Source organism: Esox lucius, chromosome 23 (genome assembly GCF_011004845.1).
Source record: "Esox lucius isolate fEsoLuc1 chromosome 23, fEsoLuc1.pri, whole genome shotgun sequence".
Lineage (NCBI taxonomy): Eukaryota > Metazoa > Chordata > Actinopteri > Esociformes > Esocidae > Esox > Esox lucius.
Window position 1 is genome coordinate 23,993,268 of NC_047591.1, and position 23,905 is coordinate 24,017,172.

General features: G+C 43.7%; 1 protein-coding gene across 8 annotated transcripts in view; it reads right to left on the reverse strand.

Moving 5' to 3' along the window:
* Nucleotides 1–5,088: 5,088 nt before the first annotated feature.
* The window catches only part of ptbp3 (polypyrimidine tract binding protein 3), a 43,201-nt gene continuing 24,384 nt past the window's right edge, over nucleotides 5,089–23,905 (reverse strand). For 3 of the 8 annotated variants that reach the window (XM_013140279.4, XM_013140283.4, XM_013140284.4), the window contains 11 exons: nucleotides 23,521–23,667; nucleotides 22,265–22,432; nucleotides 20,584–20,694; nucleotides 17,810–17,984; nucleotides 15,728–15,853; nucleotides 15,267–15,436; nucleotides 14,605–14,638; nucleotides 14,251–14,343; nucleotides 12,992–13,208; nucleotides 11,849–11,926; nucleotides 5,089–11,216 (listed from right to left, as the gene is read on the reverse strand). In XM_013140279.4, the coding sequence (XP_012995733.1) occupies nucleotides 11,084–11,216; nucleotides 11,849–11,926; nucleotides 12,992–13,208; nucleotides 14,251–14,343; nucleotides 14,605–14,638; nucleotides 15,267–15,436; nucleotides 15,728–15,853; nucleotides 17,810–17,984; nucleotides 20,584–20,694; nucleotides 22,265–22,432; nucleotides 23,521–23,667 (1,452 nt within the window). In that variant the 3' untranslated portion in view covers nucleotides 5,089–11,083. The remainder of the gene's footprint in view (nucleotides 11,217–11,848; nucleotides 11,927–12,991; nucleotides 13,209–14,250; nucleotides 14,344–14,604; nucleotides 14,639–15,266; nucleotides 15,437–15,727; nucleotides 15,854–17,809; nucleotides 17,985–20,583; nucleotides 20,695–22,264; nucleotides 22,433–23,520; nucleotides 23,668–23,905) is intronic. The other 5 variants (XM_010887598.5, XM_013140282.4, XM_013140281.4 and 2 more) reach the window with 5 other exon arrangements.

Sequence of the window (23,905 nt, forward strand, 5' to 3'; positions counted from 1 at the left end):
GTGGATGAATTAGTGCTGGTTGGAACCAAGGGTACGCACCCCTTCACTGCAGTCCGAAGTTAAGCTCTCTGTTCCTGAAGGTTGTAAAATATTGCCATGTCAGTTCTGTATTTTAATTTAAATTTTTAATGGAACATCTTGTGATTGGAAGATCCTTCTCTTCTTAACTAGTCCTGTCAAGTTGTTCTCTATCGAATGATCTGAACGCCACTTGACCCTGGATAGTCTCCCTTAGTCACCAAGGCCTAAGCATTTAAAAAAACACTCACTTCCTTAATTTGAGAACGAGAGTTATTTTGGTGAAGGTGGGTCGTCCATATGTTTCATGTAATTAGTGTCATTAGTGTGTCAGGGCTTCTTGGTCCTGTTCTACCACTGTGAAGGGTTCAGCGTGAGACTGCAGAGCAGTGAGGCATCTATACTCTGTTCTACCACTGTGAAGGGTTCATCGTTTGGGGAAAAGCCCACGACATGGAGAGGTACAAATTAAAAGCAAATAGTTTTTATATGGATAGGATTGTTCCGGAGTAACACCAGATCACACTGACATGGCAGATATGAAGTCTCACTGAACCCCCCCCCCCCCCCCCCCCCCCTATTATTCAGTGATGGGTTATCCTCATGGTGACAGAAAGCAAATGGCCCCCATTCAGCCTCCCTCCCCTCTGCCCCCCCCCCCCTTCCTGTTTCACAATGTTGAACCCAGAAAGTCCCATGCTTGTGTTCCGAATGAACTTCTTGTCTCTTTAGTGCACTATATTGGATGAGCTTAGTCTCTATGTAGGGGATAGGATGCTATTTATGGACCGGGGCCAGTCATTACATTGGTGAGTCAGAGTCCCAATCAGGTCAGGGGAGAGGAGACGGACATGTTTCCTGTGTTTTGGAGATGTAGAGAAGACCAGCTGTCCTGATGACAAAGTTGAAACCTAAATAGCCTTCGGTACTGGCCTGGTATGATCCCACAACGTTCCAAACCAGGCTAAAGGTTTGGTATTCCATTGAATGTACCTCATGGCTCATGTTGATATTCCGCTGTTTGAATTAAGTATCGGGATGGCATGGTGGGTCTGTTGTCAGTCACTCAAGACAATCCAACCGGCACGTTTAGTTTGAATCCAATCTGTCGATGTGCCCAGGATGATTTCCAATATAAGGCCCCACTGTTGACAGGAGCATTATGGGGACTCCGGTCAAAAGGAGGGCCCTACGATGGGGGTTAGGGGGCCGTTTGGGTCATGGCGTCCAATTAAAAAGCGGGACCAAAAGTGACAGTAATAATACATTTCCACCCCTCGGACACTGTGCTGTATTTCACTAAAACAGGATGTCAAGGGGGGGTTTCTCCGGTCTCGTCTTTGAAACATTTCAGATTTGCTATGGAAAAGCTTGTGTTTAAATGAACATTGTTTTGTGGTTCATTGAGATTTGAGACAATTGCAGAATGTAATAATGTGAATTAATGTTAGCTGTGCAGTTATGGCTGGCTGTGTCACCATGGTGGACTCTGCTGTAGTTGCAGGGAACCACTGGAAGGGTAGAACAGGCTGCATCCCAATTCACACTCCTACCCTTGTTTAGTCCACTACATGGGACACGCCCTGGTGAAGAGTAGTGCAGTAAATAGGGAGACCGGTAGTCATCGGGGGTGCAGTGTTAGTGGGACATCTGGTTTTGACCATCAAGGCTAGAGTCTGACTGCTGGTCTCTGTCCTCTTGTTGTCTGGTCTCATAACAAAGCATTTTCTGTTCAGTCCATTCAACCCAGTGTTGTGTGTGTGTGTGTGTGTGTGTGTGTGTGTGTGTGTGTGTGTGTGTGTGTGTGTGTGTGTGTGTGTGTGTGTGTGTGTGTGTGTGTGTGTGTGTGTGTGTGTGTGTGTGTGTGTGTGTGTGTGTGTGTGTGTGTGTGTGTGTGTGTGTTAAATGAGAAAAGAAAGCAGTTGTGTTGTTACTGCCATGTAATTTGGGGAACTGGACTCGTCTTTCTGTTGCCGCTCACGCCACATCTATAAATGCGTGTGTGCAACTGTGTGCGACGACTGGTGGCCTTTGTGTGTGTGGACATGTACTCCAACAGTCTTCGCTTAGTAGTTAAAACTGTGTTTCAGCCTCCTGGTCAAATGACTGCTCGGTTTCATTGGATTAGCAACTCTAGCAGACTGAGCTGTGAAGCCAAGAATGCCGAAAGCTGACTGACTGTCTAGCTGGCTGACTGACAGTTCCTGCCAGGCTGCTGTAGCGGACCACAGCATCGGTGTGTCCAAAACCACACCCTGTTCACTAATCTAATTCACTACTGTTCCCCAGTGCGGGCCTATAGGGCTCCATCATAATCTAAGGGCGATCGGCCCATTCTGGCTTTGACATGGCTTCTTACCATTGGTCCAGTTGGAAGTAGTCCACTTCTGTAGGGATTAGGGTGCATTTTGGGATTTATAGACTCTGTCCACTTCAGCATGAAGGCTCCAGTCTAATATTATGGTCTGGTCATGATCCACCACTCATGGTGTCTTTTTAAAGAGTGTAGATTCTATTTTTCTTTTCTTTTTTTAAGACTTCTAATGTATATTTATGCAGTTTGGTTGAAACCCTTACAAGCACTGCTTTGATGTGTAATTTATTTAAAGTTTGAACATGATGATGTTGATAATGATGATATTTCCCCCAAATGTTGAAGGTATTGAATCCATTAGCAGTGACGAAGCAAAAGGCTAGACAAATATCTGTGATAAAAAAAACAAAAAACTTCTCAGTTTTGTTTTATATGAATTGTTTACTTCTGTATTGTACCATAAAGCAGAACAGCTGGAAACTCTCATAGCAGGAGAAAATAAAGCTTTATCAAACCAGACCACAGCCTTCATTGTAAAATAATTGTGATATAAACATAGCTGTGTGTGGTTGTTTATTCTGGGAACGCACAGGAATGTTAAGTCTCCATCCATCACAAGACACCAAGCTTTCAGTTTGCATCACATTACTCCTCTGCATAATGTCTGCTTTAGGTAAATGCTCTGTAATCACATCCCATGCTGGCCTCTGTTGATAAGAGCCTTTCAGCCTGGGCTTCTATTATAAAGTCCCCGCCTGACAAATCCAGTAAGACACAGGGAAACATGCGACCACTTCAGTTAGTTCATTTTACTGTAAGATCCATTTGATTTCCTTTTCTACGCCCAAACATTTGATGGTGGTGCGACCTAAGGAATGTGACTCGTCAGACTCCTTCGATTACATTCACCAGCAGGACGGCTGTTTCACCATCCCCAGGTCCATTTGCACAGCACTGCTAGGTCAGTCAGCAGATTGGCTCCACATTCAGACCTGGACTGAGACATCTCTGAGGCCTCACAATTCTGCCTTTTCCTCTAACTGCTATCGCACCGAAGCATGCTAATGTGAATGTAAAAGGTTAAAAATATCTCCTCTGTGTGGACTGTGGGGAAGATGTAAATTGTAACGGTCTGTTTAGTCTGCATTCAGTTTTGCCAGCGAGGATTTGACAAACTGAGGGAAACGTATATTTGCTTCCACCCAGTATTTGGGGGATGGTTTTGGGCACGGCTGTTGGTGTTCTGATGGTGCTCTTGGAATGTACAACGTGTTTGTCATGAGCCCTGAGAGGAAAACATCTCAGAACGGGATAGCTTCTGCCCATCACTAGTGTTCCTGGTAACTGATGAATTTCCAGGCAACCTTTAATTATTTTAGCGTAGTAGGAAGTTGGCCTTTTTTCTTTTATGCAAAGACTGTTCTGCAAAACAACTAAGTCAATCAGTTAAACTCAAGAATTTTTGAAACACTATGGATCAATGTGAAACTGTTAAACTAAGGGAACGTGAAAGGTGAAAAAATTTCCAAGCCGCTTAGCTTTTTGAATTCCAGGGATAGCTAACATTGTCACATGTGTAAGAGTCTTAGGCAGGCTATACATCCCATGATCAGATCTGTGAACCAAACACCACCCAAAAGGGTCCATGGGGAATAAAACACCACTTGGTATCCAAAACTGCTCTGCTAAATTTAAGACCAGTCACATGTTATGTAGTCAAATGCTACCAGATTGTAAGTTTTACTTTATTCATCTGTAGAATTATGAAAATCTAATTTATTTAGTAATTATTGAGTGGATGTGTCCTGCAGGTATCTCTGTCCAGTTATCAGGAAACACTGCTATCAGGCACATGCATTCATTTTAGTTTGCGGTAAAAGACACTGTAATACTAAAGTGGTGAGTCATCTTTCCAGAAAATACAAAACCAGATCATGCAGTTATTTATGGTGTCCTGTTTGGTTCCTTCAGAATGTCACTGGATGAGCTTGGCCTTTTTTAAAGGGACAATGACTGTCTGTACTGCTGTGTTGAGTCATTGACTGAGTTAATCTAGGATCAATGCCCCTCTTAGGAACATTTCTCCATGCATGTTCAATGTGGAACTAGTATTCCAGGACTAGATGTAATCTAGGCCAGGGAAATGGGCCTTTATGATTAACAGGGGTCAAGGGTCAACAGTAGTCAAGTTAAGGGGGGCGTTGCCTTAAAAGAAAGAGGCACACAGAAGAGAACAGATGCATAGAGCTTTTTAGTGGCAAGCAGCTTGATTGGGCTGAAGGATAGTCAGTGCAGAGCTGTTTTTGGGCAAAAAAGGGCGATCAGTCACAGCATGGCTGAAATAAGTAAGGCAGGGAAGGAGTAAAGAACTGAGGAAAACTCAAAACCCATTGGATGAGAAAGCCAGTGGTCCCTTCCCTCCGACCTCCTTTAAAAGGTTTTGAGAATAAAAGAGTATAAAGGATACAATGGAGATCTTTACTGTGATTGGTTTGATTGACACCATGTGAGGAAGTGAAGCAGAGATGGGAGCCCAAAGCAAGACTAGGACACATGACTGAAGAAAGAACCAAGGTCATGACATTTATTCAAGGCATGCAACAATGCTACAATTAAAGTTGCTTTAGGAAAAAAGTAAGAAGAGATTCTGGTGTAATAATTATAATAATGAGAATCATGAGTAATAATTCAAAAAACATGAAATAAAATGTTTCTATATAAAATACAGAAACTCCACTCAACCATGCACAGCAAAATATAGAAAATATGTTTCTTTAATAGTTGTATCTTCTATTTGCATTTTAATTACATCAACTCATAAGGACACCTCTTCCCCAACTTCCTTCCCCACTAAATCACACAAAGCTGGTTCTGGTATGATATCAAAATACACAAGACAAGGTTTTTTTCAGGTTGTGTTCATCAACTTTAAATATATATATTAAAAAAAAAAAAAAGTTAACTTCTGTTGTTGTTGTCATCTTGTTCCCAGACACCTTTTTGGCCAGGTAAGAAAACATGTTTGATTACAGCATTTGTAGTTTAATTTTGGTAGTGAAACATTTGACTGTAAGCTATAAATAAGGTATATTATCAAGATGTGGCATGTTGAGACAAAAAAACAACAACAAATTATATCAGATCTGAGGCCATATGAATAAAGCCTAGTGGTGCTGATCTAGAGCCTGATCATGGAATAGTATTCATTATGATCTAAATGGCTAAACTGATCTAGATTAGAAATCCTAAATTGGCTTTACGAATAAGGCCCCAAATAATGACCTATTCTCAGAGAACCTACTACACAGGGAATTGGGTGCCATTTCAGCCAGCACCTCTGTCTCAGTGCTCTGCAACTATTTGCATCTCAAAACACATCATCTCCCTTTACATGGCGATGGAATATAATATCACTTCTTCATTGTCTCCTGTTTAGATAATTTAGCGGTGAAAATGAAAAGTTATGTAAAGCATGCTCAAAGGTTTTTTAATTTGAAAACACCTAGACATGCATAATTTGAAATCCTTGAGGTTGAAAGTAAGCGCCAAGTTAAAGCGAATTCGGGGGTAGCCCCAACTGGTTCTCAGGCCCAGGATCAGTAAAGGTCACTCCAGGGGTCATGACCAGTTGTTCTGATAGAGGAGTCAGTTCCTTTGGTTTCAGTTCATGTGTTGTGTTCCTGTACAACTCAACATAAAGCTAATAGTACATTTTGGGTTTGATGTTTTGTCACGTGGGTCTGTGGGAACAAATGGAGAGCCAGGCATCTAACCAGGTTTCATTTTGTTTCAACATTTCAGTCAGGGTTAACCAGGTTAGGAATGAGCTCTGTTTATACAGCGATTAATTTTGGTCAAAAACTTTCAGGATTAATGGACTTGAAACAATAATATCATCTCAATGTGTTTCAAGTGATGTGTTTGAACTTCACAGCCAGGAGCAACAAGGTGATGACTAGGTGTAGAGACGATCAATGAAAGGCACATAAACTTTGGTCCTGTTTGTATAATTGGTGGCTCTTCAGTAGAAAAAAACAACATGAGGATTTTGTGTCTCAGTCCGTTTGATCATGTTAGTCTGTCATCATGGCCAAACAACCCCACCTGAGTTAACACATGACTGGGCTGCTTCCCACTTCTGACCACAGTCACTACCAAGGGAAGACAGACCCATTTCAAACACATCCTTAGAACAAGTCAGAGAGAGAGAGACAGAGTGTGGGAATACATCAGAAGAGAGTTGGTTTGACATTGTAGAATGATCAGATTTGATGACGAATCAGACTGTTAAAAGTCTCTGGCTTCTTTCCTGTTCAGAAATTAAAACATTTTAAACAACAGAGGATTGATGCAGGGGAGGAGGAGTATGATGAAGACCATAACCAAGGCAGCTCAACTTAGACTAGCTCTGGTCCAGGGTGTCGACGTAATGCATCAGATGGAAATGGCCCGGACCAGAGCTAAGACAAGAACCTCACCACATCCACCAGTCCCCCAGGCACTACAGGAGAGTCCACTCCAAATGTCTCCCTCTTATAACATAGTGCATCACTAAAACACATTCTACACAAGTCAGTGCCAAGAGACTCTTGTTGCTGCAGTGAAAAGTAGGGCACTATATGGGGGACAGGTTGCAATTTGAGACTCTCCCTCCAGGCCTTCTGGGAACTAAAACATTTGTGGTCGTGAAAAGAAGAGTGACAGACAAGCCTAACCAGTTTCATTACCTTATAAAGAGAGAAAAAAAACACACGGAAATTATAATATCACAACAGCTACAAACCCAAACAACCCAAAATACACGGAAATGAATCACATGAGAAACCAGTCAAATAGATAATTCAAAAATTCACTCAAAGAAATGGAGGAAAACCCTGACATGACCTGTGTTGTGGGCCTCGGCATCAGAGAATAAACACATCTGCCCCTAAGGCATCTACATTCCCAGTAAAACAGGAGGTACCCATCCATGCTAAGGTGTGTACTCTGCCAAACAAGTTGCAGTTTAGCACAACTGACACCCGTCCAGATATTTTGGACATCTCAGATTAGTCAACAGCCGCATGCTTTAGGTGACAGAAGGATTCATTATGTTTTATTTTTGCGTCTGAAATGGCAACCCTATTTCCTATACCTTTGACCTCAGGTCTGGCTACGCATGTACAGGGAGACCATTTTATTTGCCATTGATGGCTTAACAGATTTCTTTTCAACTGATTTGTCTCTAAACCAAATTTCAGAGCTGATTAAAGAGCTATTCCTGTACAGACGCAGACGTTTGGACAAATAAGAACAGACTCTTGGGGGGGAATATCAGTAAATGTCAACCTTTGTATACTGGAAAAAGTAATTTGGGGGACAGGCATCTTTCATAGTAATTGCCATGGTGATTTTAATTCAGACAAGTGGCATTTCTCCAGATTGGCCCTCTGTTTAATTCCAGACCACACACTAAAATTAACTGTAGAAACAGTTTTCACTTTCAACGTTTTATTTTCGCTGATGTTGGAATTGCTAAGGAGATTGTAAACCATTTAATCTGATCTCAATTCTGCATTAAAATACATGCATTCTCATCACGTTGCTGTAGAAATGCTTGATAAGAAAGTAAAAAAAAGCCAGAACCTATATGTCATGCCAACGTACTTAATCATTCCAACCTTTGAGTCCTTCGTCAGTTGAATGTGTTTGTGCGATGGAATTCATCCCACATGCATGAACACGCGTGAGGGGGGATATGGGGGGGATATGGGGGGATATGGGGGGGATGGGGGAGGCCCACACTACACGTCATTATTCCAGAGCTTCCTTTTCATTTCTCTACAAGGTGCCCTCTAAGCACCGAACATGAACTTACATTTCAAAAGACAGGATTGTATAGTCAAACCCCACATAAAAAAACACATCTAGATTTCTCTACATGAAAAAAAAGGGAATTAAATCAACCCTCTCCAACCCCACGAGATACAGTAGATAGTACATAAAGCTACTGTCTGAAACCTAGCGATTATGAACACAGTACATTATAAGGCACGCAATAAGAAATGAAGTAAATACACAGTAGATATGATTCTTAGTCCTCTCCATGATGACTTGGTGATGATTAAATTGGTACAAAAACCCGCTGAGGTTTCAGATTAAGTTCTTCTCTTTCATAAAAAAGAACAAATTACCAAAAATAAGTAAATTTTTCTTCAAAAAATCTTGACAATCCATTAAGATATAGACCTGAATATTTTTGCTTTTTGTTAAGACTGTAAACTTCAAAACAATTAAGTCAATTACATTTTTTTTCAATTTTTTTTAAGGGTTTGCTGTTGTTTTGCTTTAGGTATATGTTAACACTCTAGTGAATGTGACACCATCTCTAGCCTAGCGTATGCAAAAAAAAAAGAAAAAAAAAGTTTTTGTTGTATTTTTCCCCTGCCAAATGCAAGACATGACATCGACTGAGGTTGATTGACAGTCCTAATAATTACCCATAATGCTACTCAGCGGGTCACATGACCCTCCTTGGAATGTTAAGGCTAGACCATGGCAGCACCAGACAGACAAGACAAGACAGCACCTTGCGTGGACCTGGAATCCTTAGAATTAGATGTAACTGATTCTGGTTTTCATTCTGGTTCTAGGACAGAATCCAAACAGACCGTCTTTTGGTCTCTGAGAACACAGAATGTCCACAAAAGCTCCACTCAGTGTCCTCTCATGCCCAGTGTGCATCAGTTTACACACAAGATCTCCTTTTTGGTTTGATCCCAGGTGGATACCCAAATGATCAGTAAAACTGCAAAGCTAGAGAGAGTGGAGCCATTTAACTCTACTGTGTGGGATGGAGGTCTACACCTAGACCAGATGGAGCGAGACAGTGGGAGTTCCGAAGGAACGGGGACAGGGTCAGATGTCAGAGACAGGTCAGAGGTCAGGAATTGGGTCAGATGTCAGAGACAGGTCAGAGGTCAGGAATTGGGTAAGATGTCAGAGACAGGTCAGAGGTCAGGAACAGGGTCAGACTTAGGGACAAGGTCAGAGGTTAGGGACAGGTCAAAGCTCAGGAACAGGGTCAGAGGTGAGGAACAGGGTCAAAGGTCAGGCAGAAGGAGTTATAACCAGTCCACGCAGACCTAAAGACCAGAGCACTAACTCCTATGTTGAGGAAAACAGAAAGTATTCCAATACAGTTAAAGTCAGATCTGGGCTAATGAACAGACCCACTGCCATTCCCATGATCCACGGACCATCATCATAGAAGACAGACAGACAGAGTCCCAACTGGCTTCCTATTCCCTATATAGTGCACAACTTCAGACCAGGCCACTAACACAAAGTCATGACACTGGTATGGGTCTGGGTTAGGGCTCTGGTTGAAAGTGATCTACTGAATGGAAAAGGGTGCCATTTAGGACGTAGACAGAATTCACATTCACTCGGCCTAGTCAGGGTCCAGCATAGCAAGCACACTACGTTTGCTGTGGTGCACTACTTTTGACCGGATACCTTGGGTCTCTGAATCCTCTGGAATCTAGGGAAAAGTAGTTTAGTGTACTTTACCAGAGAAAATAGTGCCACGGGGAACTCACAGCACAGCTACAGGGCCAAATAAAAGCACATGAAGTCACCATCACTTTGCCTATTATTCAAAGGTCGTTACTCTACCGAGTTCTCTGGACAGACCTGGCCCAAGCACACTGCACGGTAAACAGAGAAATAAAGGTGCAAACCATTCCCCATGTTGCATTCAACTTTTCCTTCTCTCTACATTTCAATGTTATTCATTATACTACAAAACTTGTGTGATCATGATGATGTCATCTGAGGGGTGTGGTCATGACGATGTCTTCTGAGTGTTGTGGTCACGTTTAGCCTGGCTGCTCTGAAACTCATCGTCGCGCTGTGATGATGTCACTGTAATGTCACAAAAAAGGGGGCCTGATCATTGGCCCCTCTTATCACTCAACGTTCTAATGCTACTTAAAATGGAGGCAGCCCATTTGACAGGAGGGGAGATGCTATTTGCTTCATTTGCCAACCGTCCTTTCTCTGTGTCCATTATGACACCCGTAAACGGAGTCTTGTCTAAGACTCATCCACTAATGAGTCATCAATTAATAAGTCCCCCAGTAACTCCTCGGGATTAAGGAGCCAGATTAGATTGAAGATACCATCTAGATTTGCAGTTCACCAGCCTTTGGGGGGGTCTAGTGCACCTCCCTGCAGAGCATCAGCTGTAACAGTTCCTGCAGAAGCGGCTTCATTCACTGAGTCAATCACATCAAGGTGTGAAGGGTCTTTCTGACACACAGACCTGGTGGGGGGGCTCTCGGGTGGGGGGCTCTCGGGTGGGGGGATGGGTTGGTGTCTCCGCTGGATCAGTAGCTGAGTGTCTGGCCGAGGGGGCAGAGGGGGACCGCTGGGCAGAAACCTCACAGGTCTGTGGAGTACCTGTCTCTCCCTGGTTGGGGTCAGGGTCCTCTAATGCCACATAAAGGATGCATTGGTTGACAACGTCCACCCCATCCGCAGTCCACCCCCCCGCCCACCCTTATCAACTGACCACCTGGCTGAAGGCCAGGTCTTATAGTAGTCAATAGCAACAATATCATCTAAACTAGTCAACTGTCTGTTGTTTTAAGTCAAACTATGTATTTTTGTCCCTCACTCCCACCAGGGGGTCAAGGGGCTTGGCCCAGCCCAGGAGTCTGGCCCCGGGGGTGGGGTAGGGGGCTCAGATGGAGGGGGGGAGGCGGGGGCTCAGATGGTGCTTTTGGAGAAGGACACGCGAAGGTGGTGGTTCTCCCCCAGGTCGTGGTTGTGAAGGTCAATCAGTGCCTGGATGGCCTCCTCCACAGAACCCAACTGGATCAGAGCCATTTTACGGTCCTTCCTAAGACAGCAGAGATGGGCAAAATTAGACTAATAGTCTGCCTAACAGATGCCTGAAGGGAAATTCATTCAAGACAATTTTTTGTTTAAGATAGTTCAAAAGTCATCGGACCAACGTTAAATAGCACATAAATATAAACAACACTACAACTGTCAGCAGTAGAGTTTCTAAGGTGGTTTTATGTGATGGACTTCGGAACCAAGAGTAGCAGTATCTGTGAGCTGAGCTACCCAGTGCAAATGAGTTGTTATCATGAATAGGGTGTGTCCAAACCCTACAGAAAAGACTTTTGAGGAGTTGGTTCCATCTAGTGGTCTTACAAATGTATGTCAAGACAGTAGCCTGTCTGAAAGCTGAAATGCACTTGAACACTGATTATGTTTCCGATAGCTCTGATCTTCTACACCCAGGGCTGGCTCCAGGCATAAGCGGCCACTTAGGGCCCTGACCGCTTGGAGGCCTCTGACTGCTAGGGGAGCCCCCGAGCGATAGGGGTGAGGGGGACCCAAATGACATTTTGCTTAGGGCCTCCAAAAGGCTAGAGCCAGCACTGTCTACACCTGTCTGTAAAGTTAGAATGCATTTGTTTTGTCAGTTCTAAGGAAATAAGGCAGACGTCAGAAAGAACTTACTGGAAGAACTTGAAGGCCTTGACCGTGTATCCAGTCCCAGCAAACAGGTCCTTTAGGATGTCGTCTGTTATAGAGGGGCTGTTGGTGGAGGAGGAACCAAAACAACAGCTTTAGAGCGCCTTTTTGTTTAAATATGACTGAAAAAAATTCAAGGCCTTATCTTGATAATGCCAATTATTATTTATTTTTTTCCATTATCTTACCAGGTAAGTATTATAAGAAATACTGCAGTCAAAGCGTTAAAGAGTGCGATTAATATAAAATACTAAAACGCCGTTAATTGTTTTGTCGCCGTCAAAGCATTTTTGAGCCTCAGAGCCATCCATAGTTAGCGCTTGACTTCAGCCGGAGCTGTCAGAATCGCGGTTCACGTCGCACTTATTGTTTACCCGTTACTTGCCGGTTGAATTGTCCTGAGCGCTTCGCAGGTATTCTGTTTAAATATAGCATTGGAGAGTAGGCATTCATGTCGTGAATCGTGTTGACTCGGCACTAGTTTATGAATCCTAGCTAACAACGTGTTAGTAGGCTACACATCCGGTAGTAAAATGGATGCGTGGAAATTGGAATATCTCTGCACGGCAGTCTCCCTCCAAAAATCCATTGAACCGTTCCTCCGCTAACTCAGACCATCATCCAACTTGTCCGGAGACGCTGTGTTGCGTGAATCCACCTGCTAACAACTTGCTCGCAGGATGGTAAGTTGTCACTAATAATATTGCCATTATTGAATGTTTTTGCTAATTTGAGAAAAACATTAATGTCGACGCCTGTCGCGTTTCCACCAAAGCGTTTTCTGATAGTTGAATTAACAAACAACTTCCGTGCTCTGCAAGTATTAAAGATCTCCCCTGATTAATGTTTGAAGTTAAAAATCTCTAGACACCTTGATTACCTTATTCAATTGCCTATTCAAGCAACCTAATTTGTGCATTTGGTTAAATATGTGAATAATTTAATAGGGAAACAGAAAAGTGTGTATTAAGGGGAACATTTTAACACATTCAAAAATGACAATTAATCACGATTAACTACAGAAGATTATATGAGTAACAATCTTTTGTTTACTGGTCCAATGACCTTGACCATAGGCCACCCAACCAACCCAAAAATAGCATCTCTATAAAACCAGATGAAACTCACGGGATGTTGGAGAGATGAAGTGTAGCAGAGGGAGGAAAGATGTTCTGGAAGTTCTTAGACCCAGGTTTCTTAAAGCGGTGTAGCGGGGAGCCGCTGAAGTCTTTCGTCAGGCCTTGGTCTTCCTGTCCTTCTCTGGGCAGCTGGACCGTCTGGTGCTTAGAGATGGTCACTCTGATGACCTTCCCATGTAGCCGCTGGCCGTTCAGATGGGACATGGCTATACGAGAGGAGAAAGGAGGGAGGAGTAGAGAAGGGCAGGAGGGGAGAGAGGAGATGATGGAGGAAGAGAAAGGATAAGAAAGGAGAGGACACAGTGATGACAATTGTTTTACAGCACTTACATTCACATCCAAGTACGTTCTACAGCTTTTATCCACTGTTCCGTCTAATCAGGGACTGACTCAGGCCTGGGATTAGACACAATCTGAATGCCAACAAGAGGAATGCCTGTAACATCTTCAAGACAAACGTCAGCGTCTGGAGTTTGCTGAACATCATTGAAACTTTGACTGAATTCAGGTTCAACAGTCAGATTAGACAAAAACAGACCTTATTTAGCCACCAAGACCAGAGGTGGGTTTAGTGTAAAAAGAGGGATGCTAATGCAGAACAGACGGCACTGTGAACTATTAGATCTGTGATGATGCTGGGCTGGTTAGCGTTTTGAATGGTGCTTGGCAACTATTTCAGGACACATCATATACTCAAGTACCAGGAGATTGTAGAGCAGAATCAGTCCACCTCTGCCAGGAAGATAAAACTTGTCATTGAATATTGATACAAAACATACCCACATAAGACCCACCTTCCGATCCACAAAAAAATATCTATCTGAATACAGAATCAAGCATTTACAGTGGCCATCCAAGTCACCTGACCTAAGCCATACTGAGAACCTGTGGCTTGAGTAGAAGGAGAGAGTCCACATATGACACTAACTCTGAAGGATTTGTAGAGATTTTGATAAGCAATTCCAAATCAAAATGATTTGGGCGTTCACTGTACAGTACATGACAGTATTGACTGTACTTTACATGACAGTATTGACTGTACTTTACATGACAGTATTCACTGTACTTTACATGACAGTATTGACTGTACAGTACATGACAGTATTGACTGTACAGTACATGACAGTATTCACTGTACAGTACATGACAGTATTCACTGTACAGTACATGACAGTATTCACTGTAGTTTACATGACAGTATTCACTGTACAGTACATGACAGTATTGACTGAAGGAGCAGTTCCTCACCAAGCTGTGCCTGGGTTGCGTCAGCCATCTGGATTAAGGCATTCTCTTTCTTGTTGAACAGAATCTTGACCCGATGCACGTCACCATACACCCCTAGAGACAGAGAGGGGGATTATTCACTGCATTGTGTAATGTTGTATAATGTTGTGTGTTGGGGTAAAGGATAAAGGATGGAGGGACACTGGGATGGAAGAATGAATGGATGTTGATTGATAAACAGATGTCAGTGTCTAAACAAGGAGAACAAGAGGCCTCGTAATTGTTAAATCACAGATAACATACGAGTCGCTGTAACCCCGGTAGCCACAAACAAAACTATGCAGTGGTAAATAAAGATAGTGGAAGGCTGCTTACCGAATAGAATGAACAGTCCATGTGGAGAAATGCTCTGGTAGGGAGGAACAGATAACACACAGGTCAGGAGAGGACTGCTGATGGTGTGTAGGGTGGTGGTGGTAGTAGTTGTAGTAGTAGTGGTGGTAGTAGTTGTAGTGGTGGTAGTAGTAGTAGTAGTAGTAGTAGTAGTGGTGGTAGTAAGGGTGGTGGTAGTTGTAGTCGTGTTTTGTAGTCTGGTAGTGTTAGATAAACTTTATTCTGTTCTGTTATTAGTAACTCCAACCTAGCGTGTTCCTAACGTGTTCCTTCTCTTTCCTGGTTTCTTATTGATCGCATCTTCACATGCAGCCAGCCAGTTCTAATGCTGCCTATCTATCTGCACAATCCAATAATAAGACAGCGCTAGCAGCATTCAGCGTGTCCAAGTCCCAAACTGCACCATATTCCTTAGGCAGGGCACTGCTTTTGATATGTGCCCCAAATAGGGGCCATGTTAGTGAATAGAGTGCCATTTGGGACCCATATAACTTCGGGTCTTGTGATTGCTGCTGACGCAGAGAGAAACTGCAGCTAGCATTAAAACCAACAGGCTGCTTTTAACCCACCCCGAACACAGACCTTAACAGGGGTGTGGGGGGGGGTAACAAGGAGAAGGGGGGGGTCATGGGGGGGTCACTCACGTCAGGGTTGAGGTTGGAGACGAGGAGGACAGAGTGCACAGCGCCAGGGCCCATGCCGTGCAGGGTCATCCGCCCGGAGGGGGCCATGGACAGGGGTCCCAGAGCGCCGGGCATCGTGTGCATGGACAGACCTGGGGGCACGCACGAAAGCAGGTCAAAGGTCGGGCCTACTAGAGAAGGGGGAGGGCCCGGGGTCAGTAGGAGGAGTGAGGAAAGGGGGTGGTGTGGCCTAAATGGAGCCCTATTCCCTACACAATGCCCTCCTCAGAGACCCAATGGACTCTGGTCAAATGCAGTGCACTCTGAAGGGAACACAGGCGCCATTTTGGGCAGCAGAGGGTGGTGCGGGAGGGGGATAATCATAGAAATACAATTGCTAGATGAGGATTTACCACTGCAGGAATAGGGACACTGTGGTGGTGGTGGGGGGGGTAATGCTGTGCTGGATGATGCAGGCCTACCTGTGAGATGGTGTGGACAGCAGACGTGAGGGATGAGGTGGTGGCACCTACCTGCCTGGGGGAATCCGATAGCGGGGCCGAAGCCAGCAGCCCCAGCATAAGGCGAAGAGATGATACCAGGAGCTCCTGGGAACGCGACCCATAACAAACCGTCAATCAAATGTATATTACGAAATCCTTTTTACAAAGCTCTTTTTAGCAGTTGTCACAAAGGACTTAGCAGTTATCCTGCCATGTAAGTATATTTAGACGTGGCTTGTTTTAAACACTTAGTTGTTTTCAATTTGATTAGAATTATTTGCTGTTTTCAGGCAACTTCAATATCAAGACATCACAGTTATTAGAAGTCTGCGATCAGCCTAAAGACTACAGAAAGCCCAGGAAAAGCCCAGGAAAAGCCCAGGCCACATCAATGAAAATACTATTAATAGATGTCCTATTGACACCATGCATTTACTAATCAAAGTTGACATATTTATCAAAGGAACATGGCTCAATTTCTTTGTGTTTATACCATTTGACACAATACAATTCTTGACTGGAATATGACTGTTTCCAAGGCAACCCTACATGAAAGACTGTAAACACACAACATGAAGGAATCAGATTATTTATTCATGGGCCATTCCTATTGCACAAAGCCACCATCCACTCCGACAAAGCTCCGCCCAGGGCTGGATCCCGTCCACCCCCACAATAGACCACTCCATATGATACACCTTCCTCCTTGTGCCTCTCAAAACAACTAAAAACAATGCCAACCGGGACGCTTTGGGCTTTTCAATTTCCTAGTTCAGGAGGTTCTTGGGTTGGCAATACAGGAAATGAAAACATTGGAGGTTCACAGTTGATTAAAGAAGAATGTTTACAGACTCAGTCTCTACAAGCATTCCACTCTACCAGACGTTCCAAATAGCACACTATTCCCCTACTTTAGACCAGAACAAAAATATTGCACTATAGGCAAAAGGGTACCATTTGGAATGCAGTGATAAACACTGATCAACAACATGAATGAACTGTAGCTAGCATGGAGTTTTCCGCAACCACACTCCTCAGGATGCCTGTTCATGCAGGCTTGTGTGTCTGTGTGTGTGTGTGTTTGTCTGTGCGTGCATGCTTGTGTGTCTGATTTAGAAGGAGGTAGATCTTGTTGTCCCAGGCTGCTCGGTAATTCACAGCGACTGTCTGGGCGCTGAGCTGCTGGAGACACTGACAGCACACACCAATAAATCCCTCGCTGTCTCGGTTGTGCGAGCAGTAAAACAATGTGGCCTTTCTCCAGGGTGACAAAGACAGCCGTCTCCCTTTGATGTGGCTTTGAGCTGCTGCCGTGTGTACTCGGCTGATAGACGCACAGACAACCAACCAATCAGGCAAAAACAAACAGCTATAACTTCCCTCCCAACGGGTGACTACTTTAAAAGGGCACTAAGGGACTCTTGAATGGGACAGGCACATGCTTCTCCCAAGCAGTCTGATGGAGGCAACAAACCACTCTGCTTTGTGTCATGTTTCCCAGGATGAATCACAGTGCCTGAAAGAGCGTTCCAATTACAACCGTAATGACACGAAGGAAGAGACAGATGGGAAGAGAAGACAGAGGGAAAGTGAAGAGGACAGAGAGGAAAAGGGGACAGATAGGATGGACAGGGAGAATATGGGACAGACAGGAGGTGAAGACAACAGAAAGGAAATGAAGAAGACAGAAAGGAAATAAAGAGGACAAACGGGAAGTGAAGGAAACTGGAAAAAACTGTTTGGACATGGAGAAAATGAGACAGACAGGAAGTGAAGAAGACTGACAGGAATAGGTGACCAACCATATAGAGGTCTGGTCTTCCCAGATTTACCATAATGGCTTCTGTGACAGCATGGTCAGCAGCCTTCAGGGTTTTACAGTTTTAAGTGGTCAATTTCTTCTTCAATTTCTATGAATTTACTGAAAGTGGCAGACAGAAAGTGGAGAGAACAAACAGGAAGTGGAGAGAACAGACCAGTGGAGGGGACTGTTAGCTTGGTGGCTAAGTGTGACATGTTCTCCTATGGGAAATGCTAAAATGTCCTGATCTTTGTTCTCACCAAAGGCGGCAGTCATGGCAGGGTCCATGCTGGGTTGTCCATCTCCTGAGGGGAGGTCCAGGCGGGTGAAGTCTCGGCTCTTGTCATTGTTGTATTTCACATTAAGACTGGTGAGCTTGGAGAACTCCACGCGTAGTGTACAGCACGCATTGTAGATGTTCTGACCATCTAAAGTCTGGAGAGACAGACAGACAGACAGACAGACACAGAGAGACAGACAGAATATCGAGCATCATTACTGAGCACCAAGGGAATAACAACATAAGATATGGCTTTAAATCACTACAATACCTCTCCTTTACTGTACCACAGCGACACACAGTGTCTTCAGGACCATGATTAACCCCCAATGTCTACTGAGTCCAACCAAGCCCAGGCTACTGGGTCCAACCTAACCCTGTCCACTGGGTCCAACCTAGCCCCTAGCCCAGCCCGCTGAGTCCAACCAAGCCCCTAGCCCATTCAACGGGAGGGTGATATTCACTAGGCACCAAATAGAAAAAAATAACTGGAACAAAAGCCTGAATTTGCCAACGGCAGGAGTTGCTCTTATTCATTAATAATCCTGACCTCCAGCTGAACTGCTTCAATATAATGACCAAAGCCATCCCAGAGTTGTTTTTCTTCAAACCAGCTCCCCTCTCCTTTACCCCCAGTCATTCATCAAGGGTGTATAGAGCCCTAAATATGTGGTAGGGAGCCATTTAGGATGTGCCTAAAGAGATGTGTCGGTTGTGTTTGAGCAGGAGACATTATGAGACATGGCAGCAGAATTAGAGAAGCCAGAGCAGAGGCAGACTACAGATGGATAAAAAGGAGACAGAGGAAGACTACAGATGGATAAAAAGGAAGCAGAGGAAGACTACAGACAAATAAAGAGGAGGCAGAGCAGAGGCAGAATACAGGTGGATTAAGAGGAGGCAAAGCAGAGGCAGACTTCAGACTGATAAAGAAGAGGCAGACTTCAGACTGATAAAGAGGAGGCAGACAAGAGGCAGACTACAGATGGATAAAGAGGAGGCAGAGCAGAGGCAGACAATGGACGAATAAAGAGGAGGCAGATCGGAGGCAGACTTCAGACTGATAAAGAGCCAGAGAAGAGGCAGACTACAGACGGCTAAAGGACAGTTACTCTCTGCCTTCTCTTGTCTGGTCCCACTCCCTTCTCTATATCTCCTCTTTCCTTCTCCCCTGCTCTTCTCTCCCCTCCTCTCTTCTCCCCCAAAACTCTCCTCTTCTTTCCACTGACAGATGGAGACCTTGGGCCTGTTGAGTTGGGTGTGTGTGCTATGTGATACGTGACCAGAGGGGTGTGTGTGACGGATCACGACTGGTGTGTGTGACGGATCACGACTGGTGTGTGTGACGGATCACGACTGGTGTGTGTGACGGATCACGACTGGTGTGTGTGTGACGGATCACGACTGGTGTGTGTGTGACGGATCACGACTGGTGTGTGTGTGACGGATCACGACTGGTGTGTGTGTGACGGATCACGACTGGTGTGTGTGTGACGGATCACGACTGGTGTGTGTGACGGATCACGACTGGTGTGTGTGTGACGGATCACGACTGGTGTGTGTGACGGATCACGACTGGTGTGTGATTTGTATTTGATGGGCTCTTGATTAGGGATATGAACAGAAACCAGGCAGTTATCATTTTGACAAAAAAAATCATTTTAGGAATATTCCTGACATCAGTTGGGAATTCTGCTGCAAAACTTGCTGGAAAATCTAGGAATTATGGATATATTTTGTAGAAGAATTTAGTAACCCTATAGACTATAAACCTGCTTTTGGCTGTATGTTTGTAACATCCGTAAAAAAACATGTATGTTTTGAACAATCAACTGTTGACTGTTTCTAAAGGTTATCTTGTTTGTTTTCATTTTTATATATACAGTACCTGTCAAAGGTTTGGGCACACCCATTTACTGCTGTGTATGTGTGTATGTGTATATATGTGTGTGTGTGTGTGTGTGTGTGTGTGTATCATCCTGAATTGTTTTCCCATCACAGGCTGTTCTGTATGTATGTATATGTGTGTGTATATATATATACACACACACACACACACACACACACACACACACAGCTTCGGAAAAAACTAAGAGATCACTGCACCTTTTTCTTTCCTTTCCAAAAAAGTCGAAAAAAAAGGTTTTGAGTGAGGAACAGAAGGGTTACAGTAAAGAGATCACAGCAAATTTTCCTCACTCAAAACTTTCCTTTAAAAAAAAAAAATCTGAGTTATATATATATATATAATTAAAGAAATCATTATTTTGTCTCTGGTTTTATTTCCAGTATGACTTGTCACGGGGCTTTTATAATTATTTGATAGAAACTAAAATACATTTGTGCCATCAGTTGCTCTAGCGACTCTTTTGAACTGCAGTATCAGAAAATAACATATCTATTTTCCACACTTCCCTGTCAAATGCCCAATAAAAATGTATCAATATATAATAACATTTGAACTATTTTACCAGACAAATCACAATGAAACTTCAGCCTATTTTGCGTTACTATATGATAGCCAAAATCTGGATAGAGAAAACCCTAAGTCAACTAGTTGTTGAAGGTAGCATGATTAGGTATGCTTCTCTCTTAGGGATCTTAACCAAATACTCAAAACTGCATTATATGAACCCCCAGTCTTCCTGAAAAACTGGTGATAGAGAGATATCTATCTATATATCTATCACTATACTCTTGATAGTATAGTGATAAACATTTGTTTTTATGAAGAGAGCGTATTAAAGGACGCACCACTTTGGCGTGGTGGGCATTCATGGGGTCAGAATATTGCAGCAGGGCCTGGAACTGGTTGTTCTTGGTGAAAGTGATGATCTTCAAGACCGTCCCAAACTTAGAGAAGATCTGCAGAGGAAAAAACAGAATCCAGTTCATGTAAACTATTTTTTATTTTACAGAAGCAGGGGTTAAATTGCAATAATTTATTTCTACATGAATGATCACATTAACATGCTGTTCCATATTTTCAGGAAAGTGTGTATTTAACAATAAGCATGACCCTCTGTGGCATAAATGACTGACAGTTTAGTGTCTAAAAATAAATACAGACTGAACCGAAACAGCTGAGATTCTCATCTACATAGAACACTGGTCTAATCAGCAATGTACTGATGACCCTAGTGCCCCCAAACAGTGCAAATTGCTGCTGTTTTGCAGTAGGAAAATGAACTCTGTAACACATGACAAAAGCCCTTTCTACAGTGGTTATCAACCGCTTCTAAGGGCTTATTTTCCTGTGACTGCATTAAGATGAGCCTTGTGCCGTGACTGTGGGAATCGCAATTCCAACGTTCCTAAAGAGGAATGTTCTTCCTCACATGGCATGCAAGATGCTAACCAACTGAATGGCTAAACTTTAGGGATTGCCTAATTTAGTTTTAATAAACCAAAACAAAATATGCATAACCCGAGGTCATGCTGGGTCTGAGAACTGCATGGCCCTCGTTTGGATCATACCCAAGGTCCTGCTGGGTCTCAGACCGCATGGCATTCGTTTGGATCATACCCGAGGTCCTGTTGGGTCTCAGACCGCATGGCATTCGTTTGGATCATACCCGAGGTACTGTTGGGTCTCATACCGCATGGCATTCGTTTGGATCATACCCGAGGGTACTGCTGGGTCTGAGAACCGCGTGTCCCTCGTTTGGATCGTACCCGAGGTCATGCTGGGTCCAAGAACCGCATGGCCCTCATTTGGATCATACCCGCGGTCATGCTGGGTCTCAGACAGCGTGTCCCTCATTTGGATCATACCCGAGGTCATGCTTGGTCTCAGACCGCGTGTCCCTCGTTTGGATCATACCCAAGGTCATGCTGGGTCTGAGAACCGCGTGGCCCTTGTTTGGATCATACCCGAGGTCCTGTTGGGTCTCATAGGTGTTTGGATCATACCCGAGGTCATGCTGGGTCTCATAGGGGTTTGGATCATACCCAAGGTCCTGCTGGGTTTGAGAATCGCATGGCCCTCGTTTGGATCATACCCGAGGTCATGCTGGGTCTCATAGGGGTTTGGATCATACCCAAGGTCCTGCTGGGTTTGAGAACCGCATGGCCCTCGTTTGGATCATACCCGAGGTCATGCTGGGTCTCATAGGTGTTTGGATTATACCCAAGGTCCTGCTGGGTCTGAGAACCGCATGGCCCTCGTTTGGATCATACCCGAGGTCATGCTGGGTCTCATAGGTGTTTGGATCATACCCGAGGTCCTGCTGGGTCTTTTAGGAGTTTGGATCATAGGTGCGGTGTCTCAGACCCAGTGGGGCCAAAACTAATTTAACTACTGCTTCCAAAAACATTTAACTTCATAGTTAGAAAGTTTAGGGTCATTTAGAGGTTGAGATTAATGTTAACCTTCCATAAGACCTCTACGGCTACAGGGTAGAAGAAGGGTCAGGGGTCAGATGTCATGGGCTACCTGGTGTAGAACCTCTAGTGAAACAGGGTAGAAGAGGTTCTCCACGATGATGCGTAGCACCGGGCTTTGTCCTGGCATCAGGGTTCCATCACCGCCAGACGCTGTGCCACCCAACGTCATGTTCCCAGAATGCACTGCATTTACCGCCTGCAACGCTGCCTGAGCTCTCTGAGGAAAATAATAGCATCATGTAACTTACTAATAACATACATAACCCATCAATAACACAGTATCTATAACCTTTTATATATATATATATGAGTTAACCATGGCAAAGACAATTAAAACAAGAACTGAATAGGCGAATGACATGATGAATAATATATTCCATAGAAAATGAAAGCCTAAATAATTCACGATTGAGGAAATTGATAGCAGTTGAGTTGTAAAGACAACAGATGTGCGCTGTTCTCAAGTGTCACCCTGTACAGTTATATTTCTATAGGTCAGGGGTCGACAACGAGGTTTGGTTTCGAAATAATTAGTTTTGAGCTAATAGTCCAAGGACCAGAATAAAAATAGAAAAAAAACACAGTTTAAAGCTTAAACTACACATCAATGTGACAAAAATGTGCATGTAATACATTTTGTTCCAGAAAGTTAAGACCATTTCCATCTGATTACACTCATAAAACCACCAATGCTGAATTATTTATTACTGTTGTGGTGATGTAGGGCAATTCCAAGAAAATATATCAGACATCACATATTTCTATATATACCCTCCATTAATAAATACATTATTAAAATGTACAAAAATAATTTTGGGGTGTCTAAAAATTCATTGAAGGGATGGTTATTCCCAGCTGGCAGCAATGGAGAGAGTCTGGTCATTCATTATGTGTGTTATAACAGGATCCTCCAGACTATTTTAGCTCTGCCTATAAACAATGAAGCCGAATGGACTGGGACTGGCCAAGCTGGAAGATCAGCTAACACACTGAGTCAAATGATACCCTATATAGTGAACTACTTTTGACCAGAGCCCTATGGGGAATAAGGTGCCCAATGGGACATACACAGTGGCTGTAAAGGGCTGCCGCAATGTAGTGTACATGCAGTGGATTGTGGATCTGATTGGTCAGCTTATAGTGTACGTGGAGTGGACTGTGGATCTGATTGGTCAGCTTATAGTGTACGTGCAGTGGACTGTGGATCTGATTGGTCAGCTTATAGCATACATGCAGTGGATTGTGGATCTGATTGGTAGGCTTACAGTTTACATGCAGTGGACTGTAGATCTGCAGTAAACTCACCCCCTGATTGGGCAGGTTGTCTGTCTTAAGCTCGCGGTGGTTGGAGTACTGGATGTAGACTGGCTGGTTACGGACGTGAGGTGTTGCTGTGGTGTAGTAGTTGACCATGGTGATGGCCGCCTCTTCAGAAGCCATTTCTATAAAAGCCTGGTTGGTTAGCAACAGGGACGACAGGTTACATGCGTTACTTAGAATTGTAGACTGTTTATTTAATTTATTCAATTTTATTTGAATATAAGAAATAAATACTGGAACAATGTTTTGTCAACGTAGATACAATGTTTCCCATTGACATGACTTGTATGTTGCACAGGGATTTTCATTAATGGTCATTTCTTTTGGGCAACAATGGTGAATACATTTTCAGTTATTCAAGTAGTAAATC